General features: G+C 44.6%; 1 protein-coding gene across 3 annotated transcripts; it reads left to right on the plus strand.

Moving 5' to 3' along the window:
- Nucleotides 1-304: 304 nt before the first annotated feature.
- Nucleotides 305-15,940, plus strand: LOC115149012 (rho GTPase-activating protein 35-like). Of its 3 annotated transcripts, XM_029691456.1 has the most exons (8): nucleotides 305-787; nucleotides 967-1,018; nucleotides 5,923-9,822; nucleotides 10,289-10,430; nucleotides 10,934-11,011; nucleotides 11,403-11,534; nucleotides 12,637-12,742; nucleotides 12,934-15,940. In XM_029691456.1, exons 3-8 carry the CDS (start codon nucleotides 6,100-6,102, stop codon nucleotides 13,337-13,339), a joined length of 4,587 nt encoding a protein of 1,528 aa, XP_029547316.1. In that variant the 5' UTR covers nucleotides 305-787; nucleotides 967-1,018; nucleotides 5,923-6,099; the 3' UTR covers nucleotides 13,340-15,940. The 3 variants fall into 3 exon arrangements, with proteins under 3 accessions (XP_029547316.1, XP_029547315.1, XP_029547317.1); XM_029691455.1 differs by having other exon boundaries at nucleotides 305-1,018; XM_029691457.1 differs by having other exon boundaries at nucleotides 305-1,018; nucleotides 5,931-9,822.
- The last annotated feature ends 3,447 nt before the right edge of the window (nucleotides 15,941-19,387 follow it).

Genomic DNA, 19,387 nt, shown 5'->3' on the forward strand with positions numbered 1-19,387 from the left:
CTATCATTTCACTTTTACTTGAAAGTATTTTAATCTCTTTTGGGACTTTTTGGGACCTGTCTCAGAACAGTGATGAGCCTAATAATAATAATAATTTGAACAAATATTACTATGACGCATTATGTGACTTTAGAGTAGGACATAATAATAAAAGAATAAGACAAACACAAAGACATAAGGCCTACCAAAGCAGGTGATGTCATTTTGTTCAAACAAAATAGAACTCTATTAAACATATATTGGTTAGTTTGTGAAAAGCAGGAATGCACAGAGATATATCACAGCCATTATCATCCTTGACATACGTTGGCTAAAGTCACCTTTGTAGCAGTGATGGTGATTGCGCGTGTCGGCATGACAGCAAGGTCTCGCCTTTGTAAATAGCGACGTTCTGCAGTTGTGTGTGTGCGCCGCTGGGCGAGTCTTCGCCGCGTCTGTCTCCGTAGCTCCCCATTTTCTGAGAAAAGGAGAGGAGAATTAGCTCCGGGAGGAGGGCCGCCGCCATTATTGGGAAGCTGGGGAAAAAAACACTTTCACACACACGCAATCTCTTGTTAAATTGATAAAGACGTTACCAATTTATTGCATGAAGCCAGTTTAGAATAAACCTTGTACGGCAATTGCAGCAACCTCGACCGGTGTCCCGTGCATGATCGATCCAGCATAATGTTGGCACAACAATGGACATAATAATTGGTCAAAAGCAACGTGGTGAACCAAGGAGAAAACGGTGAAACAAGCTTTTATTATCCGAGGAGAGAAAAAACAGGAAGATCATTGTTTTTACGTTAGTAGTTTTATTATCACAAAGACAACGAAAATATCAATGGAATTGGAAATCATCAAAATAGGGATATAGACTTACAATGAATCTGTCAAGCTAACAATAACAACATATGTATAGTTATTAGTGTCTGTTTCGGAATCAAACGAGCCACATTTGTGTTTCTTGTCCATGTATATCAGGCGGCCGGGCTGCGGCAAGCGCTGGCCTGACAGATTCAGGGAGAATGCGATGGTATGTATTCACTTTCTCCCCATTTTAATCTGAAACACAGACTGAAACCAGTGTTCCAGCTAAACATTCTCATGCTCAATTTACTCACAATGTATCAATTGTCTGTTACAAATGTATCTTTGGGTGAATAGGGTGGTGATTTAAAAAGTGCAAGTGGATTCAGAAATACAAGGTGAATGGGTTTAGTTACGAGTCGGCTATTTCATTCTGTGGACAAGAGGCCTGGCGTGGCCAGAGCTTTCCATGAACATTCATTCCAAATTCGTTGTTAATCCATTCAAATATGCATAAGGAGTTGTAACCAACCCACTATATATTGACAATGTCGAACAATATGGCGCAATTATGTTTGTGCTTCTGAATATAGAAAATGATGTATCTTTACAATCAGAGGGTAGGGTAGTGACTTGCTTGTTTTCATTTCCAAATAACTTGCCTGTTCAACCTGGTTGTCAGTCAGGCCTTGTACAGCTGAGCTTCATGATGGACTGCCTACTGTGCCTTTGATGGGTTATTTAGACAGGTTTTAAATGCTGGATTTTATATAGCTTTAGAATATATGGAGATGCCTCCTTTTGTAAACAATAATAATGAAAACAGTTTTATTAAATGGCAGTAGCCTGTCAGTTTGTAGTTCACATTTCATGTCAATATTGATACAGTAAGTACATCAACAGTCTATTTACATGAGTCATTTTATCACAATAATACAGTGTGATTTGTTTTCTGGTTGTACTTTGGGCATCCTCTTGTCATAATTTGGTTGTAGTTATGGAGTTTCTCCAGTATGGCCCCTTCCTCTGTGTCAAATATACGGCTTGGCAACTTGACAGACAAGAGTACACCAAACCTTACCTGATTCTAACGCTGGTGATGATAGGTTACTGTGTACATGCAGTAGACTGGATTATGCTAATTAGTGATTGTCTGTATGCTGGGCAGATTGTTCATCTGTTGTTTTTTTCTTTGTTTGGCAACAGTATAAACACAGCAATTAGGAAGCTATTACACTAAGAACAGTGCAAACAGACCTCTGGCTGATGAGTTTATATTTTTGTTGCTGTCTAAAGAGGTTGATGTTTACCTGAATGTGTGTTGTCATTCATTCATGATATTCATGATATTCAGGATCAAGGCCATAGTCAAGAGCATAGATCCTTAATAGTGACCAGCTAAAGGTCCCGGTTGGCAAGGAAACCAAGAGCACTGCTTAGCCCTTTGTCTGAAGAGGTCCTTGTCCACCATCGAGATAAGGACGTATCTTACATAGTTATGAGACACACAGACCATTCATCCCCTCAATGCTTTTGGCTAGCAATAGGTAGGATGGGACTCCAATTAGTGTGAGTGCTTCTCCTCTTCCTCCCCTTCACTCCCATCCCTGCTCACACTCCAAAACCTGCCAAGTCATAAAGTAGGCAGGAAAAATAGCCTAAAAAAAGATAGCTCTGAGCAGAAGTACAGTACAGCCTCGTGGCTAGAGAACCAAACTGCTAACTAGCAGGTTAATGATCCAAATTGGGTTTAGGGCTAACCTTGATTCATCCACTTAACATGACCAACTCCTCACATGTTGTAATGTACTTGATGTTGTATTGTACTTGATGTTGTATTGCAGTTGGTGTGATCCTTTTATGGGATTGTCAGTAGCCTACATGTGATAAGTTTGTCATTGAGTTGAAGTATGTCGATCCATGGTGGAGAGTACCCATGTCTCCAGTCCCATTTAGGCTCCTTTCATGTGACATCTCTCATACAAGGCCAAAAAAAGAATGTAATCTCTTCACTACATACCCCCTCAGCATATTTACTGTCTCACTTGATTTGCAGGGATATTGAGTTTTTCTTTGTATATTGCATTTGTTGGGTTGTTCCATGTCATTTCAGCAAGCCATGAAACCCACCATCTCAGATTGTTCAGAAATGGTTTCTTTAGTTAGAAACGTATAACATTAGCATCCCTGACACGTTATTTTGTTGAGATATAATTTGATCTCTGAGAAATTAAACTAATTGATTGTACACCAATTGGCCACTTTTAATTTATAGGATTCATATAATATTTAATAAATAAAGTACCTTACATCTCATTTGGACCAAATAGTTTTCTAACAATGACTAAGACATCCTCATGTAAATGGTAAAAAGCCATCCACGGACCCCCACACCCCACGCTAATCCCAACCCAACAACGAGTATACAGCAGTGGAGGCTGCTGAGGGGAGGACAGCACATAATAATGGCTGGAATGAAGTGAATGGTATCAAACACAAAAACATGTTTCTGATACCATTGACTCCATTCCAGCCATTATTATGAGCCGTCCTCCCCTCAGCAGCCTCCACTGGGATACAGTATCAGTTTTCTATTTCTGACAACTAGTATGGAGCTGCGGCTCGGAGAATTGTTTCTTCATCCTTTGTAATGTATTCTCAGTGAATTTGGATTAAGCAATTTCAGCCACACCTGTTGCTGACAGGTGTATAAAATCGAGCACACATCCTTGCAATCTTCATAGACAAACATTCACAATACAAATGGCCTTACTGAAGAGCTCAGTGACTTTCAACATGCCACTGTCATAGGATGCCACCTTTCCAACAAATCAGTTCATCAACTTTCTGCCCTGCTAGAGCTGCCCCGGTCAACTGTAAGTGCTGTTGTGAAATGGAAACGTCTAGGAGCAACCACTTGCTCAGTCGTGAAGTGGTAGGCCACATAAGCTCACAGAACGGGACCCCGAGTGCTGAAGCACGTAGCGTGTAAAAATTGTCTGTCTTCGGTTGCAACACTCACTACCAAGTTCCAAACTGCCTCTGGAAGCAACGTCAGCACAATAACTGTTTGTCAGGAGCTTCATGAAATGGGTTTCCATGGCCGAGCAGCCGCGCACAAGCCTAAGATCACATGTGCAATGCCAAGCGTTGGCTGGAGTGGTGTAAAGCTTGCCGCCATTGGACTCTGGAGCAGTGGACACGTTTAAATGGAGTGATGAATCACACTTCACCATCTGGCAGTCTGACAGACGAATATGGGTTTGGCGGATGCCAGGAGAGCCGAATGCATAGTGCTAACTGTAAAGTTTGGTGGAGGAGGAATAATGGTCTGGGGCTGTTTTTCATGGTTCGGTCTAGGCCCCTTAGTTCCAGTGAAGATAATTCTTAACGCTACAGCATACAAGGACTCTCTAGACGATTCTGTGCTTCCAACTTTGTGGCAACAGTTTGGGGAAGGCCCTTTCCTGTTTCGGCATGACAATGCCCCCGTGCACAAAGTGAGGTCCATACAGAAACGCTTTGTCGAGCCTGGCCTAATCGCTCAACATCAGTGCCCGACCTCACTAATGCTCTTGTGGCTGAATGGAAGCAAGTCCCCACAGCAATGTTCCAACATCTAGTGGAAAGCCTTCTGAGAAGAGTGGAGGCTGTTATAGCAGCAAAGGGGGGGATCAACTCCATTTTAATGGTCATGATTTTAGAATGAGATGTTTGACGAGCAGGTGTCCACATTCTTTTGGTAACATGTATGGAGGCAATCCATGCTTTGGTTTTGTTTACCAGACCACTGTTTCAAATGCAAGTCAATGGTATCTATAATAGTATTTTTGTGCTTCATAACCAAATCATCTATAAGTAACATCATTGAGTTACACAATATATTTTTAGATACTTTCAGATGATTTGAATATGAAGTGGGAAAATGCTAATATAGGTACTATTAATTTGCATTGGATTTGTACCACAAATCTTAAAAAGTTACCATTTGAAACAATCACTAAATTCACTAGGAATATATTACATATAATGGAAAAACAATACTCAGAGCCGCAGCTTCATAGTACTTGTCAGACACAGACCGATACCGGAGCGCCAAGTCTAGGTCCAAGAGGCTTCTAAACAGCTTCTACCCCCCCCCCCCCCCCCCCCCCCCCCCCCCAGCCATAAGACTCCTGAACATCTAATCAAATGGCCACCCAGACTATTTGCATTGCCCCCCCCTCCCCCTTACACTGCTGCTACTCTGTTGTTATCATCTATGCATAGTCACTTTAATAACTCCACCTACATGTACATATTACCTCAACTAACCGGTGCCCCCGCACATTGACTCTGTACCGGTAACCCCATGTATATAGGCTCGCTATTGTTATTTTACTGCTGCTCATTTAATTACTTGGTACTTTTATTTCTTATTCATATTTTGCATTGTTGGTTAGGGGCTCGTAAAGTAAGCATTTCACCGTAAGGTCTACACCTGTTGTATTAGGCGCGTGTGACTAATAACATTTGATTAGATTTTTGATATACTCGTTTTTGGGGTGGGATTGGAATGGGGGGTTCTGTGACTGGCTTTTGACCATTCCTTTGGATTCCTCATGTGTAACTCATGGTTAGAAAAAAAGTTTGGTCCAAGTTGGATGTTAGATATTATATTTATTGACTATTATATGAATCCTACACATTTTTAAATGGGCAATTTGGATGCAATCAATTAGGTGAATTTATATTAAAACAAAATAATGTTGCAGGAATGCTAATGTTCTGTTTCTAACAACAGAAACGATTTCAGAACAATCTGAGATGGTGTGTGTCAACTCTTTCTTGTGCTTTTTGAGGTGGAACGACCCTGTTCTATTAAAAGGCCAGCCCAGATTGAGAGCGGATTAGAAATGAGAAATTCTTGCCCCTACTCAGTGTTCTCTCATTAAGTTGAAGGGAAATTATTCTTAGTCTTGTCTTCTTTTAACCACTGTCGTTCTTGTGAAGGTGTTTGACTGTTCTTTTTTTTGATGAGAGCAGAAATAAGGTTAACTTGGCTCAAACTAATATTTGTTCCTTTTTAAACATAAATTAAGATTTTGTTTAGCTAATTATTTGATTTTTGTGCTCTTTTTTTCCTGACAGGCTCATAGCTACATTAGAAATGACTGAGAGAAGCCTCTGCCTTTGCTACACCCCTACACTGCTGTTGATAAAACATGAAGCACACTAGAGGAAACACCAACTAATCTGCCACTCACATCCAGGTGTTCTCTTCTATCGAGTGCCTGAATATGGCAGGATGAGTGTCAGCAGACGATAATGATGGCGAAAAAGCAGGATGCTAAGTCACCCACATACAACCTTATTGTTGTGGGTTTGTCAGGGACTGAGAAAGAGAAGGGCCAGTGTGGAGTGGGCAAGTCCTGCCTGTGTAACCGCTTTGTTCGCCCCAGTGCTGATGACTTCTATCTGGACCACACGTCAGTGCTGAGCACCAGTGACTTTGGGGGCAGAGTGGTTAACAATGACCACTTCCTGTTCTGGGGGGAGGTGGGGCGGGTGGTGGAGGAGGGGCCGGAGTGCAGGATGCATGTGGTGGAGCAGACCGAGTTCATTGATGACCAGACGTTCCAGCCACACCGCAGCACTGCCATGCAGCCCTATATCAAGAGGGCGGCCTCCACCAAGCTGGCCTCTGCAGAGAAGCTTATGTACTTCTGCACGGACCAGCTGGGGCTGGAGCAGGACTTTGAGCAGAAGCAGATGCCTGAGGGCAAGATACAGGCTGACGGGTTCATGCTCTGTGTGGACGTCAGTAGGGGGATGAACCGCAACTTTGACGACCAGTTGAAGTTTGTCACAAACCTTTATGGTCAGCTGAGCAAAACAAAGAAGCCCATTGTGCTGGTCTTAACCAAGTGTGATGAGGGGGTTGAACGCTACATCAAAGATTCTCACACCTTTGCCATCACTAAAAAGAGTCTTCCAGTAGTGGAGACATCTGCACGCTCCAACATCAATGTTGACCTAGCCTTCATTGCTTTGGTGCAACTCATTGATAAGAGCAGGGGCAAGCCCAAGATCATTCCTTACTTCGAGGCCCTCAAGCTCCAGAGTCAGCAGATAGCCCTGGCTAAAGACCGATACGAATGGCTAGTCAACCGCGTAGTGAAGAACCACAACGAGACCTGGCTTAACACCAGCCGACGCATGCACAGCTCTTCAGAGTTCAAGGAATACGTCTTTCTAGAGGGTACAGCGAAATGCAAGAAGCTCTTCCAGCAGCATGTGTACCGTCTGAAACAGGAGCACATTGAGAGACGTCGGAAAATCTATCTGAGCACTCTTCCTCTAGCACTTAGCTCCCTGGTGCCTGACCTGGATGAGATCGACCAGCTGAGCTGGTCTGGGGTTCAGAAGGTCCTGGAGTCCAAGCAGCACTTTGCCCACTGGTTTGTGGTTTTGGAGGACTCTCCATGGGAGGACACGTGTCACATAGATAACATGGAGGATGAGCGCATCCCCTCAGACCTGCTGGAGACAGCCCCAGCCGAGTACATTTTCAATGCCCACCTGGAGCACCTGAGGAATGAGTGCAAGCGGGCTGAGATGAGGCAGGAGTTCAAGCACAAGCTGGCCTGTTCTCCCTTTGTCACGCCAGGCAAGCCCTGGGAAGAGGCCCGCAGCTTCATCATGAACGAAGACTTCTACCAATGGTTGGAGGAATCAGAGTACCTGGACCTCTACAACCGCCACCAGAAAGACATAATAGACCACGCTAAAGAGGACTTCCAGGAGCTGCTGCTGGAGTACTCTGAGCTCTTCTATGAGCTGGAGGTGGATGCCAAGCCCAGCAAGGAGAAGATGGGGGCCATCCAGGATGTTTTAGGGGAGGAGCAGAGGTTCAAGACCCTGCAGAAGCTTCCAGCTGAGAGAGATGCTCTGGTGTTGAAGCATATCCACTTTGTCTACCACCCAACCAAGGAGACCTGTCCCAGCAGCCCACAGTGTGGAGACTTCAAGATAGAGCAGCTCCTGGCCTCACGTTTCCCAACATGCTACCCATTCTTCAATGTGAAGTCCCATTTTGGGGATATTAAAGCTGACCGAATCAACCTTGTGATATTGGGCAAAGACGGACTGGCCAGGGAGTTTGCCAATGAGATCAGGACCCTCTGTACCAATGACGACCGGTATGTGCTGGATGGGAAAATGTATGCGCTGACCCTGCGACCTATTGAGGGAAACGTACGACTTCCTGTAAATTCCTTTCACACTACCACTTTCACACCCCATGGATGCCTGTGTCTGTACAACTCAAAAGAGTCCCTAACCTATGTCGTAGAAAGCATTGAAAGGTTGCGGGAGTCAACAATAGGTAGAAGGGACAGCCATATAGCTCAGCTTTTAACGTCTCTGCTCTTGGTTACTAAAAGGGGAGTAGGGACATATGCAGATATTGGGGGAGAAACTGCCTTAGGCTTAATAACACAGGGACAGCAGGTAGCAAGGAGACTGCAGTGTAGCTTCCTAGACCCAGCCTCTCCTGGTGTGGGCTATGGGCACAATGTGAATGACAGTCAGATCAATCAAGTTTTGAGGGGTCTCCTGGACTCTAGGAGGAGCTCATCTTTTAGTAGCAGCTCCCCACCTCTGCCCCCTAAACCTCCAGGCCCAAGAGACTCTCCTCACCAGCCCAGCCCAGAGGCAGACATCCGCATCGTCATGTGCTTGATGTGTGGAGACAACTACGACGTGGAACAGCTCCTCTCTCCCTTCCTACTGCCTCAGCACTGCAGGCCAACATCCAATAGTGGGACCTCAGTGATACTGGAGCAGACAGTGGGGCCTCACAAACAGGTGATTGAGCTCTCCCTTCTTTCCTACCACGCCTCCTTCTCCCTGAGGAAGAGCAGATTAGTGCATGGCTACATCGCTGTGTACTCAGCCCGCCGCAAGGCCTCCCTGGAGACTCTATGTGCCTTCCTGTGTGAGATCCAGGACATCATCCCTGTTCAGCTGCTGGCAGTAGGGGAGAGCCAGGTGGAGCTCACAGAAAGTGAGTCTGCCAGAGAGCAGCTAGTCCAGGGAGAGGAGCTGGCCCAAGAGATAGAGGGCAGGTTCAACAGTGTGGTGTGTGGGTCTGGAGGGGTGGTGGGCGGCCTGCACAGGATAGAGATGTTCCAGCACTTCCTGATGGAGGTGGTGGAGAAACGCAACATTGTGGAGGCAACACACATGTATGATAACGTGGCTGAGGCCTGCACTAACGACACTGCCTACTCCCCTCGCTGTAGCTCACCCAGCCCTGGCAACATGTTCCTAGACTCTGATGTGGATGACGTGGAGCCCTCCCCACCCTACTTCGATGGCACACTCACCTCCCATGGTGGGGGCTTCAACCTGCCTGACCTGGACTCCAGCGATGTCTCTGTCATCTCTGACATCAGCTCCTTTGAGAACAAACTCAACAGCAAGGTCCCTCCCCAGGTGAGGCCCAAGCCCACTGTGACCTTTGACTTCCGGAAGGTGGGCCGAAACCCCTACAACACAGACACCATGGGCCACCGTCGCTCCCTGCCCTCTGCTGTGACATGGGTACCAGGTGGGGACGGAGGTTACGACCCCTCAGACTATGCAGAGCCTATGGATGCTGTGTCCAAGCCCCGGCCCAGCAACGAGGAGATCATCTACTCTGTGCCCCATGACAGCACGCAGGGCAAGATAATCACCATCCGCAACGCCAACAGGATGCACTCAAATGGGAATGGCTCGGACAGTGAGGCAGACAGCAGTTCCCTGGAGCGCTGCAGGAAGTTCTCGGCGGCGGGGGTGAAGCCCCGGCTGTACCGTGACCGCTCCAAACGCCTGGGTAAGTTCAGCAGCTTTCGCACTAGCTTCATTGGCAGCGACGACGAGATGGGGGCCCTGCCAAAGACCAAGGAGGATGAGTTCGGAACCCTGAAAGGAGACATCATCAATGAGGAGGGAGAGGACCCCAAGAAGAGGAACATTCTGAAGAGCCTACGGCGAACTGCCAAGGTATGTATTTCTTCACTTAGTATTCTCCTCTTAACTGCTAATGGGTTAACACTATAATTTTCAAGTTTGAATGACTATTGTCTTTCAAGTTTAGGTAAATGGATGGCTAGCTTTGATCCGATAAACATGGTTAAGTATTGACAACATGGTTAATATGTTTTCTCACGTGAACTCTACTATCTAAATAACTTTTTTGATGCGTAATTCCTTGATTGTTTTAATCAAAACTATTCCGCCATGCTAATATGCTATTCATAGAAAGTAAGTTCAAGGTGAGTTGATAGAATTTAAGCCTGTATTTCAGAGTAACTAAGACACTTGATGCGGCAGCTGTTAATGCTGAATACATAAAGGCAAATTTAGTTTGCCACCTTACAGCTGAGTTGAACATAGTGTTGACATAATGAACAACCATTCTAATATGGACTTGGTCATTAACAATGTCAACATTCCTGTTTCTGTGCAGAAAACCAGACCAAAGCCCCGGCCCTCTATTCCCAAGCCCCTGGAGAGCAACTACTTCGGGGTACCCCTGGTCAATGTGGTGTTCCCAGACAGACCTATCCCACTTTTTATCGACAAGTGTGTCCACTTCATTGAGACCACAGGTAGGTCACAAATTTCTGTCTCCTCTTCTCCCCTGTGTTTGTTTATGTGTGTGTGTGTGTGTTTGTCTGGTTCATTATGCTATTTGACCTGGATGCTGTGCAAAACGTAGGCAGAATCTTATCGTTGATAATTCTGAGGTAAACAAACCTGTGTTGCTGAATTATGAAAATGTGTAATGTCTTTTTAGTGTTGCACTGTGAAAGTTTTACTTAAATAATCGCTTTATGAGGTTGTTCATTTTCAATGTGCTTTAATGTAAGCCATTCTGGACGAGGGCATCTGCTAAATGAAAAAAATTGAATGTGAATATAATGATTATTTTTCCACCCAACTATTTACGCCAAGAAGAACTAACTACGACTAGAGCAAATGTAGCCAGTGATCAAGTTCTGTACTTCAGCAGTGCCCTCATTGACTTTACAGGAAATGGATAATGACGTAATGCAGATGGCGTTGATGGAATGAAGCATTCTTCCTGGTTTCAATCTCTGTCTGTCTGCAGGTCTCAACACAGAGGGGCTGTACAGGGTGAGCGGGAACAAGTGTGAGATGGAGAGCATGCAGAGGCAGTTTGACCAGGGTGAGTTACTGTACCTAGTCCTGTCTGGTCTAAAACATTGTATCAGACCAATGGATGGATTGACTGTAATACTCACCACACTCTGTCCCTAACCCCTGGACTAACCCTGGTTAGTTATTTGGCTAATCAATATATTGACACATGAGCTGTAGAGGAAATTATGGCCTACAACAAAATATATTTAGAACAGTGACAAAGCCGACTACCTCTTACACACTATTCCTATCCCTCTCTCTTCCCCTTTCTCTCCTTCTACCTCTCACCTCCCTCTACCACTCTTTCCTCTTTCTCTTCTTCTACATCTCACCGTCCTCTCCCTCTCTTCTTCCCTCTTCATCTCCCTCATCTTGTTTTACCTCTTTCTATCCCTCTACCTCTTTTTAACCTCTAGACCATGGGCTGGACCTAGTGGAGAAGGACTTTGCCATCAACACGGTGGCTGGGGCTCTGAAGGCCTTCTTCTCTGAGCTGCCGGAGCCGTTGGTGCCCTGCATCCTGCAGGTGGAGCTGCTCGAGGCCTTCAGTAAGACATGGAGCTGGCTGGGGTTAGGAAGGGGTACTGGGGTTCTGGAGGGCTCAGTAAGACATGGAGCTGGCTGGGGTTAGGAAGGGGTACTGGGGTTCTGGAGGGCTCAGTAAGACATGGAGCTGGCTGGGGTTAGGAAGGGGTACTGGGGTTCTGGAGGGCTCAGTAAGACATGGAGCTGGCTGGGGTTAGGAAGGGGTACTGGGGTTCTGGAGGGCTCAGTAAGACATGGAGCTGGCTGGGGTTAGGAAGGGGTACTGGGGTTCTGGAGGGCTCAGTAAGACATGGAGCTGGCTGGGGTTAGGAAGGGGTACTGGGGTTCTGGAGGGCTCAGTAAGACATGGAGCTGGCTGGGGTTAGGAAGGGGTACTGGGGTTCTGTAGGGCTCAGTAAGACATGGAGCTGGCTGGGGTTAGGAAGGGGTACTGGGGTTCTGGAGGGTTCAGTAAGACATGGAGCTGGCTGGGGTTAGGAAGGGGTACTGGGGTTCTGGAGGGCTCAGTAAGACATGGAGCTGGCTGGGTTTAGGAAGGGGTACTGGGGTTCTGGAGGGCTCAGTAAGACATGGAGCTGGCTGGGATCAGGGTGGGTTACTGGGGTTCTGGAGGGCTCAGTAAGACATGGAGCTGGCTGGGGTTAGGAAGGGGTACTGGGGTTCTGGAGGGCTCAGTAAGACATGGAGCTGGCTGGGATCAGGGTGGGTTACTGGGGTTCTGGAGGGTTCAGTAAGACATGGAGCTGGCTGGGATCAGGGTGGGTTACTGGGGTTCTGGAGGGCTCAGTAAGACATGGAGCTGGCTGGGGTCAGGGAGGGGTTCTGAAGGGTTCAGTAAGACATTGAGCAGGCTGGGGTACAAGGGTGGTGCTGAGTGGTTGTTCAGGGAGTGATTCTTGTGATTTTTGACAGTCAAGTTCTTACAGGGTGTTGGGAAGGATTTCTCGTCGGTGGGATAAGGATATGTCGTGTTTTGTTCTCAGAAAATATAATATATTATAATTATGTGTGTAGATGTATACTGTATGTAGTGCTGCATATGGAGTAACAGTGTTGAAAACATGTGAGTCATAGCACTGACCCCCTCCCTGTGTGTGTGCACAGAAATCAACGACAGGGAACAAAGGCTGTACACCATGAAGGATGTGCTGAGGAAGTTCCCCAGGGAGAACTATGACGTTTTCAGATTTGTCATGAGCCACTTACACAAGTGAGTGCAGATCAGACTGGCTAGCTGTTCCATTCTATGACCTTGGCCCTGACTGCATTGTGACTGAAACCATTTGCCTGTTTTGTAACATGTATCATTAAGTAGCTCTCATACCTGTGTAATAATGTTATTACACTAGTAGCTGTTGTCATGCTGTTGTTGATGGTGGTGTATTGTCTTGTCTCTCCCAGGGTGAGCCAGCTGAGCAGACAGAACCTGATGACCAGTGAGAATCTGTCCATCTGTTTCTGGCCCACTCTGATGCGGCCAGCCTTCACCACCATGGACGCCCTGACGGCCACGCGGACCTACCAGACAATCATCGAGACCTTCATCCACCAGTGTGCTTTCTTCTTCTACAACCAGCCCCTCCTGGACTCCCCCACTGGCCTGGCTGGCCTCCCTGCCTCCCCCACCACCACCCTCACCGGGGGCTCCACCTATTCCTGCTACCGCTCCTCCCCTCCCCCCACCACCACGCAATTCAGCCCCCTGCAGCAGTCACCCCCCACCACCCCCCAGTCACCCCTGCAGTCCCTTCTGCCCCCCCTCCACCAACACCCCCACTGCGCCCCCACCGAACAAGAGACACTGTAAAAGACACTGTGAAAGACACTGAGAAGGGAGCACACGCTGTACCCCTGATCTAATGATGCTGGACCCTTACACACACAAACACACACACCAATACATACACTTACACTCCCTTGTTTGGTCATTGATAATAACATAGATAAAGAGAGAGAGGAGACGAGGAGCGTTTGACAAACAAACTTGCCACTAGTGAACAGCATCCAGCTGACCTGCCCCTGCCACCTGTGTGCCAGTGCAGATCCCAATGCTGACTCTTCCCCTCCACCCCCCTATAGCCCCTGATAACCGGGAATCTGACTCTAGGACTCACCAACAGGAGGGCCAGGGGAAAGAACAGAGTGGGTTTCAATTGTTACAGTTAAGAATCTCTCTGCCAACCAACCATTTTAACCCTAATGATACACTATAATGAAAAAGTCCAAGCCTCCATGTCAAGTTGGAAGATATGATTTGTGCCCATAGCTATGTTGTTATTTGTGTATAATAATTTTACATCTGTTTCTTTCTGTTTGTTAATGAAAGTAGCCACTGGATGTATGGACTGTGCTCTGAAGGCTGTCGGCAGTAACGTGCCACCGCTGTTTGGGGAGCCTCCCTGTCTTCCTGAAGGACCCCTGCTATGGGGTTGGGGGGTTCAGTGGGGATGGGGGGGTAGTTTGGGAGAGTGGGGGGACATCCAGGGATGCACTTTAATGGTCAGAATGTTTTTGTTACATTTTTTTTTTTTATCCAAAAGGATGTTGTTGGGCAATGTTTTAGTGTGTTGAGTTCCCGGCTCAAACAGCCATACCCATTGCCTCTCTGAAGGGGCCTTGGCAGATCAAAATGTTGTTTACACCCAAACCCTTGTATTTGTATCCACATACTTATCTGAAGCACTTTTAAACTCTAGTGTGAAGTTCCACGAAATACAACCTTGATCAATTGACTTTGTTTTAATGGCCGTGTGGGTGTGGCAGTAGTAGAGAGGGACTCGTTAACATGACCCTGTCATAAAATTGTTATTTTAGAGGATTCAGGGCTCACTTTATAACCCCATGGAAAACCAAACCATAATACTGGTTACACATTCCTCTTTCATCTTAGTCAAGACAGAAATAGTTTGTTCTGAGAATGCAGGTTTGAATAGCATGCAGTTCTTTTTAGGACTGCTGTTGCTTTACTAATGGTTGCGAATATGGAAGTCGCCTGGTGTTGTTTAGGCAAGTAAGTTTGAGCCAGGGTCAGTTAATCAGGCCATTCAGGATCCAGGAGAGGAATGCTCTTGGTTAAGATGACCTCAGGTCCACTCTATCAGTTAGGGTTTGATGATTGAACATTGAAGATTGATTATGGGAATTATTGACAGAAACCTCAGACAGTAGCATAATGAGGGAGAGGTTAGAGAGACATTAGTTATACCAGACAAGTCCTCTATGTACTGTATTTGTTCCACTGTGTTATCTGGTGGCCATGGAAACCACTGCCCTATTGCAAAATGATGCTGGATATGTTGCTATGGGTGTCTAGCCAGTTGAACTCTTTGTACTCATCTAATATTAAGGACCTTAAACTGAGGCAAGGTGTGCATACAGAAAACACTACCACGGCAACGAACTACAGTACAGTAATAATAGTATAGTATATCCAATAGAGATGTATGGACTCATGCCCAGGAATGTCAACAAAGCATAGAATAACTTGCTCCAGTGTTCTATGGGATTCATGTTGGTGGTTAACTGTCCTCTCACTTGTTGAAGAAAAAAGTAGTCAAGGTAAAGTAGTTTAATGAATACTCCTGCTATATTCTGTATTCTTCTATCAATGTAAGATAAAAGCATTGCCACAGGCACCTTTTGGGGTTGACTGAGGATTGGCCAGGAGGCATGGTGGTACTCTGTTGGCCATGTTGGATTGTTCTCATGCTGCCTGCTCAGAACAGATCAGTCAAAACTATTTGTTGTATTGAGGGTCAACTCTACTCAATACTTGGATCACTCACTGGTACTTATCCTGTGTGTTCCTGCTGTGGGAGGCAGTTGTCTCTGTGATCAATATACTAACGCTGCAGTGACTCCTCAACCAGTACAGTACATTATTACCACATGCACAACAGACCAGATGGGAGATGGATAGGAAAAACAAATTGTCCCAGTAGAATGTGACTTTGGCTCAGAGGATTCATGTGGCTGCATCACATCATTTCTGACACAACTTTGACAGATCTGCAGTTCATTGAAGAAAAAAAGGCAAGAGCATACTATAGTAAAATGGTTGTTTATTTGTATGTTAGGGGGTCTAACACTTTGCCCTTTAGTCAATGGTAGAATTTTTTTTGTGTGTGCATTTCAATGATTTGAAAGTCAAATTTTTACAATTTTGTGAATGGTTTAAGGCCACTTCAGTTTAGTGCATGATTTAACAACACACCAAGAGAGAAGGTTCAACAACTCATTATTTTAAAACAAGTGTGACAATAAAACAAAAGTGAAATAACAAGTGAAAGATGAAGTACTGTTCATCAACAGCAAACCATGGGATTTGTCTGACTGAGAATGGTGTATGACGATGAAGGCCTTATGTGATCTGTATAATAGTGAATAAATTAAATCTTGTAAGATTGTCGTCAGACCTCCTGTGATTCCATGTGTGTGAGAGTACATCAAGTAAGATATTTCTGTACATTTGGCTGCAATATTTGGCAAGTGATGTCTGACACATTGCGTATTCATTTGTTTTTGCCTATATAGCAGTTAATCTGATTTAATGCAACAATGACTGACAGGAGAGTAATAGAATTTTGTGCGATTACAATTAAGTAAATGCATTTAAATTTCAATCTATGGTTATTTCAGACATCCCCTTAGATGTAAGGCTGAGGCTGCGGATGTAACTGGCTGCCTGTTACACCCTGTGGAAACCCTGGATTGCTGATGCTATGTATTGACCAATGAGAGGGTTTTTGAAGCCACCGGTCAGCCATATTGGCACTTCCCAGAAGAAGCGGTCCTTAGGAATAAATGGAATTCTACAGTATTTCAATTAAATGTTTGAAAGACAAATGTATACTGAACAAAAATATAAACAGAACATGCAACAATTTCAAAGATTTTACTGAGTTACAGTTCCTATAAGGAAATCAGTCAATTGAAATAAATAAATTAGGCCGTAATCTATGGATGTCACATGACTGGGAATAGAGATATGCATCTGTTGGTCACAGATAACTTAAAAAAATAGGTAGGGACGTGGATCAGAAAACCAGTCAGTATCTGCTGTGACCACCATTTGCCTCATGCAGCGTGACACATACCCTTCACATAGAGTTGATCAGGCTATTGATTGTGGAATGTTGTCTCACTCCACAATGGCTGTGCGAAGTTGGTGGATATTGGCTGGAACTGGAACACACTGTTGTACACATCAATCCAGAGCATCCCAAACATGCTCAATGGGTGACATGTCTGGTGAGTATGCAGGCCATGGAAGAACTGGGACATTTTCAGATTCCAGGAATTATGTACAGATCCTTGTGACATGGGGCTGTGCATTATCATGCTGAAACATGAGGTGATGGCAGCAGATGAATGGCACGACAATGGGCCTCAGGATCTCTTCACGGTATCTTTGTGCATTCAAATTGCCATCAATAAAATGCAATTGTGTTTTTTGTCCGAAGCTTATGCCTTCCCATACCATAACCCCACCGTCACCATGGGGCACTCTGTTAAACTGCATTGTTGGTTAAGGGATTGTAAGTAAGGTTTCACTGTTAGGTCTACACCTGTTGTATTCGGCGCATGCAACAAATAAAAATGCATTTGATTTGTTCACAACGTTGACATCAGCAAACCGCTCGCCCACACGATGCCATACATGTGGTCAATACACGGTTGTGAGGCCCGGTTGGACGTACTGCCAAATTCTCTAAAACTACGTTGGAGGTAGCTTATCGCATCTGTGGCATTGTGTTGTGACAAAACTGCACATTTTAGAGTGGCCTTTTATTGTCTCCAGCACAAGGTGCACCTGTGTAATGATCATGCTGTTTAATCAGCTTCTTGATATGCCACACCTGTCAGGTGGATGGATTATCTTGGCAAAGAAGAAATGCTCACTAACAGGGATCTAAACAAATGTATGCACAACATTTGAGAGAAATGCCGGGATATTTTATTTTACCTCATGATGCATGGGACCAACACTTTACATGTAGCTTTATAGTTTTGTTCAGTGTATTTTCTTAATGTAGTGGGGACAATAACATTAGAACGTTTAAAAAAGTATACTTTATGTTTAGCTCACATAATATAATGTAAAAGTATGCATTAAGGTGTGTGTAATATAAAAAATGTGGCAAAAACAAATGTAGACATTAACAAATGCATTTCTATAGCTTCCAAAATATTTGGCTAAAAAGGCTAACATGCTACCAAAAGACTAACAGTGTTAGCACAACCCCAAGTGACAAACATACTCCTAATTATATGACTCCCAATCAGGAACAACGATAACCAGCTGTCCCTGATCGGGAGCCACACAGACCCACATAGAAATACAACACCCAGAACACACATACACAGACATACTCTGCCACGTCCTGACCAAAACTACACAACAACACCCTCTGCTGGTCAGGACGTGACACATGTTCTGCCCATGTGTTCCTTTACCTCTATGCACACATTTTTGTGGTCACCCTCCATTCAGATTTCTTACTGTCAATCGTAGATTATAATTCTACCGTGAAACTTCCATGCAGCATCTGCATGCCAACCATGTGATCTCATTCAGTTGCATGGGGATATGCATTTACATGTTATTAGTTATGTACAGTGTTGTTTTGAATTATGTACGGTGAGCAAATTGTTTAGAAGATGGTGTTAATAAATCTGTGTTTTGTTTAAATCAAAGTACATACAGTGCCTTCAGAAAGAATACACAAATGTTGCACAATCCAGGTGTGGAAATCTCTTAGAGACTTACCCCCAAAGAAAACATATTTAATAAAGATATATTAGTGTTTTATTTTTAATATATATTTTTTACAAATGTTTGATTTTTTCTGCCACTTTGACATTACAGAGTATTTTGTGTGGATCGTAGACAACAAATGACAATTAAATCAATTTAATCCAACTTTGTAAAAAATGGGACAAAGATAAGGGGTGTGAATACTTTCTGAAGGCATTATATTTTGCCTAGTGGCACACGTTGTTGACTTGTGGCCACATGAGAGAAAAAATGTGTGACCATTCGCACAATCATCCTAAAATCTCATAAGAAATATGGTGGTGTTTTTTGTCAGTAACATTATATTTGGTATAATACTATCATTATGTGGTCTTGTAGAAATGTATTCAACTTTGATCTAACTTTATTAAACAAGCACCATTCTCCATGAGTAGAGAAGAGAATGTGCATGAGTAGAGAATCCTGCACATGAGCAGAAGCTTCAGGACCTTTAGCCCCAGGGAAGAAAGGTCCACAGCCACTCTGTTGGGGAGACTGTAAGGACACTGCTGACCTGCAAAATGACTACCAAAAACTCAAACTGACCCTTACCTTAACCCTAACCTTTACCTAATTTTAACCAATTCTGAAATTAAATATTGGTTTGCATGTCAGGGGTGTCCGTATAGCCTTTTCCACTTGACTGATGTAAAGATAGTGTCAGTTATAAAGCTGAGGTGGAACTCTGCTGGAGCTCCTAATGTGCGGGTTAAATATTTAGGGACTAGTTAAGGTGCCATTGAAACGCATCGATAATTTGCTGTCTGCATTTACAACTTTTGAAGGGTGACTGCTCTGGGCAAGTCTCATCAGGTTTGAATTTTCTGATGCCACCTCGTGGCTACATAGCTGTAGGGCCGCACCACCATCATACTACCTATGGCGTTGCACTGAATCACACTTACGTCAGTGAATTCTGAGGTAACATATTTCATTGACTGAGTCTTCATGATTGCTCACAGTGCTTGACTGGGACATCTTTAGGCTCCTATGGATTAAATTACTTGGAACAGTCTTCCATAATGCTTCAACTAATGTTACAAAAAATGTCAGGTGTGT

The sequence above is a fragment of the Salmo trutta genome, chromosome 15 (genome assembly GCF_901001165.1).
Source record: "Salmo trutta chromosome 15, fSalTru1.1, whole genome shotgun sequence".
In the NCBI taxonomy this organism is placed as follows: Eukaryota; Metazoa; Chordata; class Actinopteri; order Salmoniformes; family Salmonidae; genus Salmo; species Salmo trutta.

Excerpts from the sequence above, each read along its gene's own strand:
- LOC115149012 (XM_029691455.1), top strand. The coding sequence starts at position 6,100 with ATGATGGCGAAAAAGCAGGATGCTAAGTCACCCACATACAACCTTATT. Across the intron at positions 9,823-10,288 it reads GCCTACGGCGAACTGCCAAG|AAAACCAGACCAAAGCCCCG; the intron begins GTATGTATTTCT and ends GTTTCTGTGCAG. Across the intron at positions 11,535-12,636 it reads GGAGCTGCTCGAGGCCTTCA|AAATCAACGACAGGGAACAA; the intron begins GTAAGACATGGA and ends GTGTGTGCACAG.